At 39.3% G+C, this 17,000-nt stretch overlaps 1 protein-coding gene across 1 annotated transcript in view; it reads left to right on the forward strand.

Moving 5' to 3' along the window:
• The first annotated feature begins 16,240 nt into the window (after positions 1-16,240).
• rhpn2 (rhophilin, Rho GTPase binding protein 2) overlaps positions 16,241-17,000 on the forward strand; it is a 30,003-nt gene continuing 29,243 nt past the window's right edge. The window contains exon 1 of the mRNA XM_042394615.1: positions 16,241-16,465. Coding sequence (XP_042250549.1) covers positions 16,400-16,465 — 66 coding nt within the window. The 5' untranslated portion in view covers positions 16,241-16,399. The remainder of the gene's footprint in view (positions 16,466-17,000) is intronic.

Genomic DNA, 17,000 nt, shown 5'->3' on the forward strand with positions numbered 1-17,000 from the left:
AAGACCATGATGCTAGCAGCTCTGTGAGGCTGTACTTATTGGCATACCGAACATTCATTGATGGCACACAATTATTAGGCCTATTTTTGTCAGTTTTTCATTATCAGCATGTAGCTTTTTAGATCAGCTTGAAGTACCAGCAGAGACTGAAAGAAAAGAAAATCTGTTGTTTTCACTTACTGTCCTCTTCCTAGAACTGGGTGGGTGTTTCCTGCTTGATTGACACCTCCCCCACTCCCCTGTTAGTGCTGTTGCTGTTGACAGGACAGGTTACATCTTTATGGGTTTTAGAAATAGATGGAGTTAAGTAACCTAATTTGATAAGCAGTAGATATTTTGACATGGGTTGCAGGAAAAGCAAAGGTATAATTAAGAAACATTAATGACAGCTCCAGTCCATTTAGATGTGCTAGTTCCAGTGTCCTGGTGTTGTTCATGCTGGCTCACTGGACTGGCTTACTGGCACACATGGAGTAGAGCCATCGTTAATGTCATTAGTTGCGCCTGTGTTTTTCCTGCTGTAACAAGTCTGTTGAGAAAAGGTCTGTTGGTTGTTCTGAGTTGTTTGCACCCTAAAAATGACCGCAGATTGAATTAAAGGCAGTTTGTTCTTCTATCCTGTGAAGGTTTAAATTAGGTAATTAATTAAACATCCATTACCTGGAGTCCTATTCTTTTTTAACCATCAGTTTAAATAGAGAGTTTCTGGTCTTGGATTTACCAACACAACACAAGTTTTTAGCTTTGCATGCAGCCCAAGAGTAGTTGTCTGGTCTCCTCCTCAAGACAGGGCTTCTGAAAACGTCTCACTCATACCAATTAGTCAAATGGGGATAAATGTGCCAGAGAGACAGGGAGAGTGAAACATTACTCCAGAATGATTAATTATTTCCCCCACGGTGTATTTGTTTTCAATGATGACTTCCTGGTTTTCAATAAAGCCCCCTGGTTTTTTATATCAATGTGCATAGACACACACTCACACTCATAGCAGGCAACAGTCGGGCGAGCGCTGTAGGGCATTTCTGGGTATTCTTTACTTATGTATTATTTCCTCATCAGTATGCTTTGGTAATACACAGATCACACCTAGTAGGCAAGTGTAAAGTAAAAAACTAGTTGTGATCCAACAAGTTTTAATGCTTAAAGGTTTTTTTTGTTTTACTACTTTTGTGTAATTTTCATAAATTTCATTTACATTACAGGAGGTCTTATTAAATGTTCATAGCTAAAGTATTACTTAATGGAGCTTTTAATTTTTTTTTTTAGATAATTTGTAAATAAAAATGTATTTGTAGTTAATTCAATTGACTTTTAAAGGTTTTTTATGTATTTACTTTTTTATTTTACATGGGAACCATTCCATGTAATTACAATCTGGAAATACTCATTTTTATGCTATTTTCCTTTGTTTGTGGTCAGAGATTCAGTCCCTGCAAAGATGTCAAATATGCGTTGGTACACACAGGATTATGCATACAGACTGCACACATGAGTCAGTAAGAGAGAAGGCAGAAAGTTGCCTGATAACTGCTGTCTGGTTGTATCTTGCTCTTGCGAATCATATTGGGGACTGTGCTGGTGGACCATGGTGGATAACTAGCTCATCTTCCTAGCTAACAAGCCTACAAGCATTCTCTATCTATAAAAGATCATTTGGGGCAATTCATCCAAATCCACAGTTGTCACAACCAAACAAAACTGTTATTGTTGAGTAAATACAAATGCTGTTTTCAACCATGTATATCACTCAAGGCTCAGCCTGTCCATAATTTCATGGCCAAAGCAAGTGCAGTCACAAGACTCCCTTGCCAAATATAGCAATTTTCTTTCCGCCTCCGTAACTAATAAAAACAAACCCCATCAAAATCAAGCCTCACTTTTTTTTTTTAACAATCAGCCAGGTGTTCTGGTAAACTCAGCTTGCATGTAATTGCCCAAACAGTTAACATTTTTAAAGGCCCTGTATGAAAGCTTTGAATACTTCCAACTGTGGTGACTCCTAGTGGTACTATCAAAAAGGACAATGTGGTGGACAACAGTGCACATGTCACTACCAAATTCCCCCCAATTTTAACAGCCATTGCCCCTTTTTTTCAACAAAAAATGAACCTAAACCATATAAATGATTATATTAAAACAAAAAATCTTATAATTTAATTATTTAAATAAAAATCTCAACTTTTCTTTGTAGGTCAGCAGGACATGACCAGCTCACAAGCCACAACAAAAGAGGGGGATCCATGCCAAACTTAGCAGTAACAAACTGAAATTTATTAAAGTAAATTACAATGATAATTGCAATGGGTTGTGAAAGTCAGGATCAGTGGTGTATGAGAGTGCATGAATGCAGTGGCTGATATGAAGTGCATGTTGTCAGTGTTAAAACAAAAGAAGGCAAAGCAAAAGAAACATCCTGACCCAATGGGCAACGGGAGAAAAACATGTTTCTCAACCTGGCGATCATAGTTTTTTCATCTTGCCCTGTGCAGATGCCAACTTTTTCTTAGCCACCTCTTGGGCTTTATAAAGTCTATACCTAAAGCCACTGACATATTCAGCAAGGTTTTGTGGTGGTTTTGCCTCTTTCCTATTGTCCTGCAAAAGTAACAAGGGACCCCACACAGTATGGCCAAACACAGGGTCACTGACACTAAACCCTGTGTTCTCCTGGACAACCTCCCAAGTAACAACAACAGCCAGGGCAAACCCTCTTCCCCGTCTCCGTTCATTTGGATACAATATGCACACAACATTGACTTAAGCATTTGATGGAAAAGCTCTAAGGCGCCCTGGCTCTGCATGTGGTAAACAGATGTCTGATTGTGCTCAATGTATAGTTGTTTTAAAATATGTGCAAACAAATGGGATGAAAAGTTTGACCCCCGGTTGGATTAAATGACTCTGGGAACACCGAAGATGGAAACAAACTACAACAAAGCATGCACCACAGACCTGGCTGTGATCGTGTGTAAAGGATACGCAGCTAGATACCTTTTGCTCTGGCACATCACTGTCAACAGGTAACTAGCACCCAATTTAGAGTCAGGCAATGGGCCCAAACAATCAATAATGAGATGTTCAAGAGGCTGACTTATAGCTGGAATCTGGCACAGCAGAGCAGGTTTTAGGTTCCTCTTAGGTTTGCTGGTTAGCTGACATGCATGCTATGATTTTCTTGAGCATAAACATCTCTTCTCCAGCCCAACTGGTCTTACTGGATGACCAGACCATGCGCCCACGGCTGAGGAATTTTCCCTGTGGCTGCCTCTGTACGTTAGAACACTCCCCACCATGTGTCAAAACATAGTCATCCGCCAAAGCAGCAGCTTCAGCTGTCTTAACCGTTCGCTCACTAATACAGGTTGTGATGCACTCTGGTACAGAGTTTTTAAATTGCACCAGAATAATCAAGTCACACAGAGCCTCATGAGAATCAACCTCAGCTGCAGTGCAACAACGATCAAAATGAGTAAACAAATCATGAGCAAACTCAAGTTGAGACTTGTCTCAACTCCTAAATTCCTGGCAATATGGGTCAGGCACCAGCTCATATGCTTTGAGAACAGCAGACTTCACCAAATCATACTTTAAACAATCACTGTTACTCAAAGAAGAGTAAGCCTCCTGAGCCCTGCCACTTATACACATTGCAACACTCAAGTGCAAGTGGAATCAGGCCAACCCCAGGCATCAGCTAGCCACTCAAATATTGAGAAGAAAGCTTCTGAATCCCTCTCATTAAATAAGAGAACTAGCCTCAAATCCCCTCTAAAATCAAAGTCAGTTTTTGTTTTTGCAGTTCAAGTTTTGCCTGTTCAGTTTTTTGCCTCATCTTTTCCAATGACAACACAGCATTTTTCCACTGCAACTTAATTTTCTTTCTCTAATTGCATTCACAACATGAGCAACTCCTGCTGTTCAAAAGTCAAGCCAGCACTGGGACCCGCTATTAAAAGCAGAGGGGAGTCCTCAGTGCCCGTGGAGGAAGCGGCAGCCTCTGCAGTGTACTTTCATCTTTACCAAATTTGCTTTCAAATTGGCCTTCACTGTCTCTTTAATACTACAAATGCTCTTACAGCTTCCTCCATCCTTTACCAATATTCACAACCACACAGGAGAATAAAGGAATGCAACATGTTAAGATCCAGCAGCCTCCAAATGGAGCATCCCTGCTATCTGACTGCCTAACAAAAAATCTAGCTACATAACTCCCCCCTAGTCCTCATGAGGTGTAGCGGCTGGTACTTACACACTCAAAGCCTGCTGGCCCGAGAGAGGTGACCAGATAACTGGCAACCCCCCAGCACCACAGAAGTGCTCCCACAAATTTAGGGAAAAGGTGAAAAGGAAACTCTAATTGCCTTACCCCAACACTACCAACCCTCCCGACGAAACCCAAAGGGGAGATGCCTACAATGGGAACTGGCAAAGTACCCACAGATGGATCAACACTTGCTTTCCTATGATTCAGTAAATATCCATAGTCCAAAGACAAGAGTTGCAGGACTAAAAATGTTTCCCTTCAACCACAAACAAGAAAAATGTGTTGCAAACATGCCCAAGTTCAAGGCCTCAAAGTACATCCCCTGGACTAACCATGCTACCTATGTAACAGTCACTAGAGGGAATCCCTCACACGTGACGTCAGTTTTGCATGAGAGCCCAATTTCCCTTTTCCCATCAAAGAAACTATGAGAGACGGAAGGATCATTACATCATACTACTGCTTGTTACTAGACTCTGGTGTCAGCTCTATTGAAGCCTATGGGAGCTGCATGGACAAGCATGCTAAAACCCAACATATCTACATCATATGACCTTTGATGAAGAAATGCCTCTACCAAATGAAAGATCACACTTCAGAGAATTCGCTGCTGACTGATTATTCCAAATGTACACATTTGTTTATTTGCTGTTAGTCTCCAAATAGTATCTAAAGATGATTATAGGCATACTTTAAAGGACCTATGCTGAGTCAAATAAAAATGCTCACCATGGCAAATAAAAAAAAAGTTGCAAGTGAAGTGTCCCTTGAAAATATTGAGTTCAGGATAAATAAATATTGTTAACAAAATCTGTATTCTTCATTCCTTCTCTCTTCCTTTTATTTCGATCCAGAGGCTGCTTTATGATGATTGATGGAGCTAATAATAGCTAATATTATGGGAATATCACATATTCAAATGAAACGTTTATAAACCATCTCTGATTATTAATTGTGCATTGGTAGGCTATAAACTAACTCTTAGCTATAAAACAAAGGCATACATTTCATGGCTATCAGAAAAACTCAGTTAATTTAGGTACGGTATTATCACAGTTTAGCTAACTTACTAACCCTAGTCTGTCACTAACCTCAATCACATATGCATAAGATGCTCCAGTCCATTACGAATCTAGGATAACATCAACGTAACTTGCATGCAAATAAATTATTTAATTAACATACAAATCAAACGAAATGTACCTTGAAAACACATGAAATATTAGCTAAATACAAATAAACTGAGAGAGGAGAGATGAAGGAGTGGTTTGCCCATTCACCACTATGCTAATTGCGCCAAGAGCTTTCAAATTCACGTGTTCCACAGTGACGCAATGACCCTTCCTTCTTTTATAGTTTCCTTGTTTCCCATTGGCTGTGCTTTCCCCATGCACAGCCAATCAAACTGGAATGACACTCTCATGCAAAAAAAGCGCTCAACCAGACTAGCAAAGAATAATTCACTTAGAGAAAAAGAAAGAAAAAGCCCACAAAAACTTCTTGACTTTCTATTCAAAACAGACCAGCTCCCAATTTATTATGACCAGCTCATAAGCCACAACAAAAGAGGGGATGCACGCCAACAAACTGAAATGTATTCAAGTAAATTACAACGATAACACTGGCCAGGTGTTCCCAGTTAGCTCAATGGCACCTCGGCCCCACCCAGCCAAGGACCTGCAAAACACACAAAGCACACACAGTACACACAATACACAGGACCAAGGCAACAGGATCTGGGGACATCACAAGTTGCATCCTCAACACATTCACAAATGTTTTGCGAAAGCATGTGGTGCAGATTTGGGCTAACATAACAATGGATTAGCATGACTGGCGGCACATTGGATACTTTCCATCAGGCTTAGTACTTAATCCTTCTGGTTTAGCTGGTGTTTAATTACATAAACAATCCAGTCACTGTAGGTAAGATTCTTCATACCTGTGGTTGATCTTTTCTACCATCAAACTGTTTGAGGTTTGAGGCCCAAACCATAGACTGTAAAAAATATAGACATAGCCACTGTGATGTCACCCTTTAGTTTCTGAAGAGTGGTTTTGAAGCTCAAAGTGGGCTTTCGCCATCTTGGCAGGGCCTGACTCTGCCTAACTCCTGGCTCATCCAAAATGGGAAAAGAGGTGGAGCTGAGGCAGACTGAATGAAGCTTGGTTGCTGAAAGCCACCTAGCGGTTAGCGACTAGTCACTCAAAGCGGCCACGTCCTTAATTCTGCATAACCTTATGGCTTAATAAAATTTAAACAGGTGAGTTATAAAAAAAATCCCCCCGTACAGCTGTCATGAAAGGGGAAATTAGCTACAGAGACCAAAACCGTTTTTTGTACCAGTCTGTAAACATGTTTATTTCTGCTGTAAAGTTGGGCATTTTATCATGGGGGTCTATGGGGATCGACTTGCTTTTGGAGCCAACCTCAAGTGGCCATACGAGGAACTGCAGTTTTTGGCACTTCTGCATTGGCTTCATTTTTCAGCCTGGAAGTTGCGTCTCAGCCCAAATGCATTGAAAGTGTCTGACGCGCATATTTTGAAGTATGCAGTCGAACTGCTTTGATGCCCCTACTCTGACATTGTTTTGATTTTGGAGCATTAAATGCAGATCCAGCGACCAAAAGCTGTTTTTTCTGCAGCCGAAAAAGAGAGAGATAGCGCAGTGGTTGAGCGAGCAGACGGAGCAGCAGTAAAGAGAACAATGAGAGAATAAAACATTATTTTCTGATTGTTTCTTGGTGGTTAAAATCTAAAGCATAAATAAATAACCATCAAACACTCAACAGATGATTTTCTGTGGAAACATGCTCTTAGTTTCGTTTTCCTCCTCTGCATTCCTCTTTTTCATTCATTCATAGTAATGCAGCAGTACAAAGAACAATAGGAAATCTGTGTTGGTTCTGTGGTGTTTGGCATTTCAAATCTGATGCCTGCAGGGCGCCATAGGAGCTTTAAATGATGAAGACGCGTGTGAGACACGTCAGTTATCGCTTTCAGTGCATTTGGGCCTTTAGTTGTACAAATAAAGGTTTCTTCCTCTACTGATTTTCCAGCAGATTGGACACTGAAGTGTGTTGCAGTTGAAAAACATGCTTCTGAGGTCCCCAGAAAAAGCATGTGTGAGTTTACTCTTTGCTCCTTTGCTTTGCTCTCTGCTCCTCCCTCCCATCAGAGTCCAGCCGATTACAGAGCAGAGAAAGATGAAGGTGCAGAGATTAAAGAGATGATGGAAACCCAAATGATAGACATGATAGAGATGATCAGTGGTAAAGATAAAGATGTGAGGAGTTGCAAAATGTAGCCGTTGGAGATTAAACAGATTCCAGAGATTTGAAAAATGTGTATTTATCATTTATTGTTTTTCTTTTAGCCATGCTAGCTGTGTGGCTTGAAGGACGGAAATATCGGCCTTTTTGTAGGTCCACCATGCCATGAAATTTTCATTCAGAGGTTGAATCAGTCTAGGGTACAAGACTGGTGCAACAGGCTCACCTGTACAACGATATGAAGCCCACTGACTTTGGATATCACCTGACTTTTCACTAATCCTGTGAAATATCTTAGCAATGTCGCTGTGAGCATGTTAGCATGCTGACTTTTACCATCTAGTTCAAAGTACTGCTGTGAGTAAGTACAGCCGCACAGAACTGCTGTAGACTCTTTAGTCTTATTCATTTCTTACCAGTTCACCACATATTTACCTGAAAGCTTGCTTTTTGAAATTTAGTAGCAGGTAAAACCTGGAGGGGAATATAAATGAGTAATATTCTTCTGTTGCTCTTGAGCGAGGCTCAGCTATTCTTTAGAGGACTGTGGTCACACCGGACATCTCCAAGTGTGAACGTGAGCAATCCTCCCTCTCTGAGCTTGTTGCTGCAACAATTTTTTATAAGCAATTTAATTTTGTTGATACTGTTTGTGTTGCAGTAAACGATGTGTCTGTTGCCTCAAACAGAAAAGAATAACAAACATTAAAAAAACAAAACAACACACACTCACACACCACTTATCTACAGTTTAAGGAGTTAAATTGTTAAGTTGTGGCAGGCGAATGCTAACGAATGCACAATTAACTTGGAGGCCGGCCTCTCACTCCAAAAGGAGGCCCCGACAAAGAGAGGAGATGCTTTGTTGGCGACAGAAAGGCAAGCTGAAACACTGGCTTCAGTGTGATGGAAGGAGGGGATGAGGAAGAGGAGGAGATGGAGGGGGAAACCGCCAAAATTCTGTGGTGGCATAAGGGGAGGAGTCGTGCTGTAAACAAATACATCACAGTTTCCCAGTACAGCGGCAGGAGACAAGGAGGACAGGGGGAAGTGAGAGGAGGAGGAGCAAGAAGACAAGGAGAAGAGAAGGAAGAAGAGCGGAAGAAGTAAGAGGAAAATGAAGTAGAAGAATAAGGGAGAAGAGTCAGGCCTAGGATATAGGGAGCTGTCTGTTCATTATCTGAATGTCAATTAAACAAAGACAAAACTGAAGTAATTGTTTTTACGAGCCAGGGAAGAACAATAAGTCAGCACCCAGCTTCAATCAATAATGTTAAAAACTACAAACTAAGCCAGAAATCTTGGTGTAGTCATGGACTCAGACCTGAATTTCGACAGCCACATTAAGACAATTACAAGGTCAGCCTACTATCACCTGAAGAATACATCAAGGATTAAAAGACTTATGTCTCAGCAGGATTTGGAAAAAGTTGTCCATGCATTTATCTTCAGAAGACTTGACTACTGTAAAAGTGTCTTTACAGGTCAGCTGCAGCTGATACAGAACGCTGCTGCTTGAGTCCTCACTAAGATTAAGAAAGTGATCATATCACTCCAGTTCTCAGATCTTTACAATGGCCTCCTGTGTGTCAAAGAACTGATTTCAAAGTACTGCTGTTGGTTTATAAAGCATTGAATGGTTTAGGGCCAAAACACTTTTCTGATCTAACCAAAACCAAACTCCCAGAAAACTGCAGATCTGCTGCAACTCTCAGTTCTTTTAAATCACAGTTGAAGACTATTCTATTTGCCGCTGCCTTTGATTTAATCAAATTTGCAGTGTACTGTAACTTTTATTCTCCTGTTTTATCTGTCTTATTCTATTTTAGCTTTTTTTTTAAATTTCAAACTTAATACTTTTTAATTGTGTTTAAATGTCTTTTTAAATTGCCTTATGTTGCTTTTATATTCTGTCTTGATGCCTTTTATGTTATATTTAAAGCATTTTGAATTACCTTGTTGTTGAAATGAGGTGCTGCTTCACAGGTAGACATAAGGGGAAAGGGATGCTAAATAAGATAAAATGTGGCCAAATGTTAACTCACACAATTTAAAAATACGGTAAATTTGATTAAAGTTATGAGTGTGCGACTCTCTCCTCCTCCCTCTGATTTACACTGTCTGCAGTTTGGGTGAAGGCTGCATTTTTTGCGGGACATCATAAAGCACTTCTAAAGTCCAAAAATGCAGACTTCAGAGGATCCATCCCATGAACTGGGACACAGCCACAGAGACTAGAAAGAGAGTCTGAGGTTAAAGAGGTGAGTAAGAGACAATAGATACTGCACATCATTTTGGCAATGTGGTGCAGTACAAAATCTGTTGTTAACTGTGTGTTTGTTTTTGTATAAACAAGAAGATAAAGTCAAGAAAAGTCCACTCTGTTATAATTGAGGCCAATTTTTTTTACTCCATTCAAATGTGTACAGTTCACACTAAACTCTTTCGAAGACAAATAGAAGGTGACACAGCACGTTAACCAAGAACTAACAAAGCACAGGTGCAAATAACTGCTGGCTCTGTTCCAGTTAGGTGTGTCAGTGAGCCAAGTAAACAAACCAGCATACTGGTTAACTCGTACAGCTGGCTGAAATAGCTCACAGGTAGACATATTTTTTTTAATCTTTTATGTCACTTTCAAAGTCCATATTTGGGTGAAATTTTACACTTGGCTCACTATTCATACTGACGCAAATGGACCTAGATACTTAAAGATCAAACAGCTGAGTGGCATGCGAGTGTTGGCATACCAATCAGGTTACCACATGTAACTGTTGCAACCACACCACTCCTGAGTGTGGTAAGTCCAATTACGACCTGCAAACAGCGTCATTGTTTGTGACAAGAACAACAACATTTTTATTCACCACTTAGAGAGACTGTCATACAGTTGATGAGAACAAGAATTCAAACTAGCTTTATTACGTCAAGGCTCATTTAATGTTGCATTTTATAATTCAGCTTTAATAAATCTTGTTTGCAAGGAAACTCGAAGGAAAAAACTTGAGGAAATGAATGATTCATCTGTGGATACAAACTATAATAATAACCAGGAGCGATGCCATACCAGATGTATTTTATGTGTTGATTGCTGTAATATAGACCAATATAAATACCTATTAAACGTATGAATAAAATTCATATTGTCATTAATAGAATTGTGGCTTATGATGTACTAAGTTGCAGGTAATTTACTGAATCATCACTTGTTCAGCATGTAGACACACTGATTAGTATGTAGCAAGTTTCAGAAGTAGAGTGGGTGAGAAAGAGGACACAACAAATAAAACAATGATGGAAGGAGAAAGAGGAAGTTGAGAGGAGGGGAAGGAGGGTCATTAAGGGAGGAAAGGAAGGAGGAAGGACAGCGACAGGTAGGGATGGAGAAGTGGTGCAGAGAAACAAAAAAGGAGGAATGAGGAGATGAGGCCATGAGCCTGACACCACTTTGCAGCCAAGGACAAACTATCACTCTCTCTCATTCTCTCTTTCATCCTGCCCTTGATCTATTCTTACTGTAGAGCTTCTGGAGTGCCTGTTCAAATGGTTTGCCATACTGCCCACACCACACATCATTTGTTAACAGGGAACCCAGAGTTCTTGTAGTTGGGGAGCAGAGCTGCATAGCAACCCTGCAGCACTTCCTGTTGGGCCGGGGGTTGAACGCCGGTGCCCGTTGTTCACCGCCTTGCCCCCTCTGCCTTTAGAAAAGCAGCCGGGAAGCAGTTCACTTAAAATCGGCTTTGTGCTTCGTTGTGAGGAGAAGAGAAATGAGCGGAAAGGCAAAGCGCCCTCAGTTCACTGCACTCTTTAACAGGCAGGGACTTCTATATGGTTTGACTGATATGCGTTTCTGAAGGCCAATAACAAGATTTTTGGAATGATGCTGCTGAAAGCTAAGCTTTACCATCAATATGAATTATCTTTCATTTTGGCTATTTCCAAAAAATGTAAATATGGAGTATTTTCAGTAGTAAATCGCTGTAAAATATGCTGTGAATGGAAAATGCTGTTCATATTTAGAAGTTAAAAAAATCACCACGCTGCTGTTCTTTGATTGTAAGAAAAATGTTTAAATTGGCTCTATAATTGCAGGGCTTGCTGGGTTAAATCATATAAACAGCTTATGTCAGATGTGAACATGACATGCCCTCTTGTCATTACATGCAATGTCAATGGGAGGTTAGTTTTTTATAGTCCTGGTTTCCATGGTCATGCAAGTGCATATCCTCTCAAAAACCAAAACCAACCAGGGACCAAGTATGTGCAGACTGCAGCAATTAAAGATAATGCTGTGCATTTCTTTGGTTGCAAACTAGTCATTATGCCTTTGATTGGATGGATTGTCTTTTAATGTTTGGAGTCCTATTCATTTTTCTCACAAGAGTTGGGGATGGTCACAAGAACAGCAGACAACACCTTTAGAGGTTTTTGCACTGACCCATAGAAGTCAGTGCAACAATGCCTTTTTGCTACACAAGATCTAGATCTCTTTAAAATGAATCTCTAAATTGTCACGTTACATCAAATGCAACTAAAGGGCAACAAAAGACCAGCCTCTAGGTCTTTTTCACAGCATATATACCATAGCACAAAATGACCATGTATAATTAACAGTGGCTGATTGATTAACAATGGCTTCATGTCATTTAGTTGTACACGTTCCTGAGCCCTGGTGTTGTTCACACTGTTCACACGCTGGCTCAGTGGCTCAGTGGCTCAGTGGCATGGCTTACTAGAGCACTTAAGATACCCTGAGGAGCTATCTTGTAAACAAACACAAACACAACACACTATTTCCAGCTTCATAAAAGTGAGAGGAATAGAGGGAAAAGAAGGATGTTGTACAGCTTGCATACACTACACATTAGCAACACTGTACATGTGTGTATGTACATATTAATATATATACATGAGTACATATGAATTGTTAGAGCATGAGATACAAACAAAATCTGCCCATCAAAACATTGCTCCATGGCCAATAATGATCAAGAAGGGTATCTCTAACTAAAACAGAGCCTCTTAATAGTGACACTTGTGCTTTTCCTGCTATGAAAAGTCAAATGTGAGAAATGCCAGCTGGTAACCAGTAGAACTTTATCTTGTGTGACATTTTGACTTGATGAATTGCAACTGAAGAGCTTAAGAAATAATTAATGGCTGTTTCACTTAGGTGTGCCAGTTCTAGGGCTGACTCATTGGCACGGCTTACACATGCACCTAAATGGAACCAAACCATCACTGATTTTAAAGTTACACCAGTCAGAACGTCTTGAAATGAGCCAAGTATCTAGTAAAGCCATGCTGGTGGCCTGTAAATAGTATGAACATATAGTTTTATATGAGATACAGCCTATCAAACAAATTCATAAATGTATGTTGGCTACAATATAGTGGAATTATGTAGAATCATATGAATAAAAAACAAACAAAACTAAAGAAGGGAAACACATCATCCAGTGATTTACAAGGGAAGAACAATAATATACAATGTTAATGCCTACATTTTAACCACTACCTCCATCTAGTGGTCAATACTGTTTAGTACAACAATAATCATCTCAGCTTTGACTGGAGAACAATAACAGATTCTCACAAATATCCAACTAGGACCAGCAAATGGTTTGCATTTATTTCAAAAATGTTGTCAATTAATTGAGTAACTGTATCAGTACTACTTTATAGCACAGTTAGAGGTACTTTGAGTGGCTCCATATTTTCATAATCACAGATGCAGAATCTCTTGAATGCATTTTTGTGTAACTGAAGTCGATACTTTTGCAGTGATGGTAGAAATAGGCAATGATTCCAGTGTTTAGTCAGTCACTCAATGCACTATTTTCAGACCATCATGTCAATGTCAATTTTATTTCTCAAACAGAACAAGCAACAAATCCGACCTTGGACAAAAAGTGTTAATGTGCTGACTAACAAACCCTTTGCTGACGAATTATGACTGATAAAAACTTGCTCTCCTGGTTTGCTGTAACCAGAAAAACTATGTCTGCCTGTGAAACTGAAGGAAACAGGAACTTTGCGTGTATTAACAGGCGCCAACACCACTGCAGATGTCTTTGACCGATTCTAAGCTGGTCACCAGAAAACTGGCTGGGCTGGTTTGTGCAGGATTGTGATACTTAGCTCAGTACTGTGGGAATGTGTGACGCCAGAATACAGTGAATGGTCAGTTACAACTTGAACTTCAGTCTTCTGTCCAGTTTCAGCCTCTTCTGTGAAACATTAAAGTTGTTCTCTGTCAGTAACTGTACTAATGTGAATGACTGACTCGCCATTTTTTAACTACGATCTTTATGTACTTGACTATGCTTGAAAGAAAACGCCCCAGAGGACAAAAAACCTGTCTGCAAATTTTTAAACATTCATGAATCAAATGGAAATAAAATCATTCACCCTCACAGATGCTGAATGAGGTTAAAAATGAATCAGTTTAAGAGTTTCTAAACTCTTTGTCTGGGTGCAGAAATGTTCCAGACAAAGACGGCTTTGGCTCAGTTTACAGCCACAGCAACACCTTCATCCTCTGGCTTTTCACCCTTATGTTCAATTGTGATCAATAATCCTCTCCTGACATTAATAACCGCTTCTTTCACAAACAGGAATTTAACCTGCTTTCTAACTGGCAAAACCGGCCACACACAAGCTCCACACGGCTCCTCTTGTTTCACCTCAGATGCAGGAATACTGATAAGCTAAACACACTACAGCTAAATACACGACAACAAGTACTACTGTGGTGCCCTTGAACAGACGGAGAACTGGCTGGTCAACAGCAGAGGGGTTGTTTCCAGTTCAGCCACAAACCTTTTCACTGATCAGAAACACAATCATAAAAAAAAGCCTCAGCAGCTGAATCAACCACAGCTCCTTTCCGCTGATGTTGCCAGGCAACCAAATAAGTGCAGTTTAAAGATCACAGATGCTGTACATTTTTATTACTTTTTATCGTGTTCGTCTGTTAATGTCTGTATCCTGCAGACCAGCTGTCTTTGTCTCCACATGTGGGAGAAGAACTTGTTGAACTGTGCTGTTAAAATAGAATCATAATTATATTTTATTGCCTTGTGATAATGTTAAACTTTTGCACATTTTTTTAATACTACTACATACAACTCCATGTAATATATTCTTTAAAAAAGATATGATATGGTGTTAAATTAAAATTCAGCAAATCAAACAGGCCTACTGCAAAGTCAGCCTCAGACAATCAAACTGTTCTACCGAGGCGTTATTACTGTAACAGTTGTGATCATATATGCGTTGACATATGTGATTAAAAAAATTGTTTTTTCACTTTAAGTTCAGACTATCATTTCCTACACTTGAAGAGCATGTGAAGATGTACAGTGTATAGTGCATGTCCTTTTATGTTGTCAGAGTGCAGGAAGTTTATGATACAGGCTTTTTACCAAAGAGTTTCCATGTGGTTTTAAATGGAAAAACTATTTTGCATAATTTTGCATAACTAGCACCTCTGCCAAATGCCACACAAGAAGTATGTTGCTAAACTACTCCTACTAGTACCTTTGCCATTTTTTAGTTTTAGTTTTTCTACTTTTTATTTATTTGATTATTTGTTAAAGTCCCCTTCCACTCAAAAAAATTTTTTTTGTGTTGTTCCTTCACTGTGATGTTTGAGCTTCACTGTGCAGAATGATGTACATGCAGAGTTTGACAGTAGAAGGCTGTTTTCACATCCATCTGCTGGAGGAGGGAAAGTTTCTCTGTGCTTGCAGGAAGTCAAGAGTTACCTGTGAGCATGAGTTATGACATCACAACTCTGGAAGCCAGTCATGGTCCAGTACGCAACTCATACAAGTGATCAGTGTACATACACTGATAATGGACTTAACAGTGAAGTAGGAGACATCTTGTGTCCACTAGTTAAAGTTGAAATGAACAATATCTGTGTATTCATAGATTCTAGATTTTAAGCAGTAATTTGTAATTATAAGATTTTTTAACCAGGTAATTTAATATTTTTTTGTGGCAAAACCATGTCAGACACAAATAAATAATCAAAATAAACCCACAGCACTGACACTTTGACAGAGAGGTCAGCAAGTCCACAGTTTTTTCCTTTTATTCTGTTGCTCTTGGATATTAAGGTGATAGATATTACAAGTATTATTTTTTAACGCTTTAAATAAATTGCCTAACTATTATCCTATAACCTATAACTGATAATATATAATAACTGGTAAAATGACTATATTGCAGTGTGGACTCATTGCATTTGTTCATTTCTATCCACACACTACTTTTTTATTTGACTTTCTGTCTCTCTTCTTCTGTAATTGAGTTGACTCACAGTCGATTGGCATTTTGATTACAATACATAACGAAATACAATATAATAAATTTAACAAAACCAGTAGGCATGCAGTTTCAAACTGGCTGATTTTAGCATACAATTGATCTACTTTATTAGAGCCAGCTGGCATCAGATGATGTAACTTTACTGCCCGCAAATCAATAAAAATTTATGAGACTTATACTGTTGAACAGAAGATAGTTCACGTATTGTGCTGTATGAATGAAACAAGTGCGTGTGTGTGTGTGTGTGTGTGTGTGTGTGTGTGTGTGTGTGTGTGTGTGTGTGTGTAAGTGTAAGTGTGTGTGTGGTTGTGAATGCACCACCCAGCCCTTTTTCTCCATCTGGGCGGGGTTTCTGGTTCCTGGTGGAAAAGTCCCTGGTTGAGAGGAATGAAGTCAGATCAGCCCCAGTGTCGGAGGAGAGAGGATACTCACCTGTTGAACAGCAGCAGTCTGCTTTAAATACACTTTTAATTCATTAGTTTTTTCTCTCTGAGAGTCTCAGAGTCCGAGCCTTCAGGATGACGGACGCTCTTTTACCAAACGGCATCAAAGACAGCGGAGGAGACAACAATTATTTCCGAAAGGTGAGTTTTGCTTCTCCTCGCTTTTCACAAAACATGCAGCTAACGCTAATGTACACTGAGAGGAAGTTATAGTTTTATTTTCACAGCTGTGAGTAGAAACATAATGACTTTAGCTTGTTTCTGGCAGCCCCAGAAACAGATTTTAGATTATATTCAGCTCGTTCAGATATGATGGTATTTTATTTTTTTATTCGTTAGCCTACTTATTCGTAGTTAGGCTATTTAATATGTAGGCTGCCTCTTCACTGTTTTAATTATAGCCCTCATACGTTTATTGATTTATTTGCATAGCACTTTTCACACAGTAGCTGGTTGTAACTCAGGGTGTTGTACACATGAGGAAAAACATTAAAAATAAAAAAATAAAAAAATAAAACCTAAAGATACATTAAAAATGTGGAGTAACTATTTTATCCAACGTAGTAAATACAGGTAAATAAAACTAAGGTGTATATAAGATACCACACAGATAACTTCTAATATAATACAAATTCTGAAGTCATCATTTTACTGTTAGCATGGTTTCAGTCTTAAA

This window comes from Thunnus maccoyii, chromosome 1, assembly GCF_910596095.1.
Source record: "Thunnus maccoyii chromosome 1, fThuMac1.1, whole genome shotgun sequence".
NCBI classification, from domain to species: domain Eukaryota; kingdom Metazoa; phylum Chordata; class Actinopteri; order Scombriformes; family Scombridae; genus Thunnus; species Thunnus maccoyii.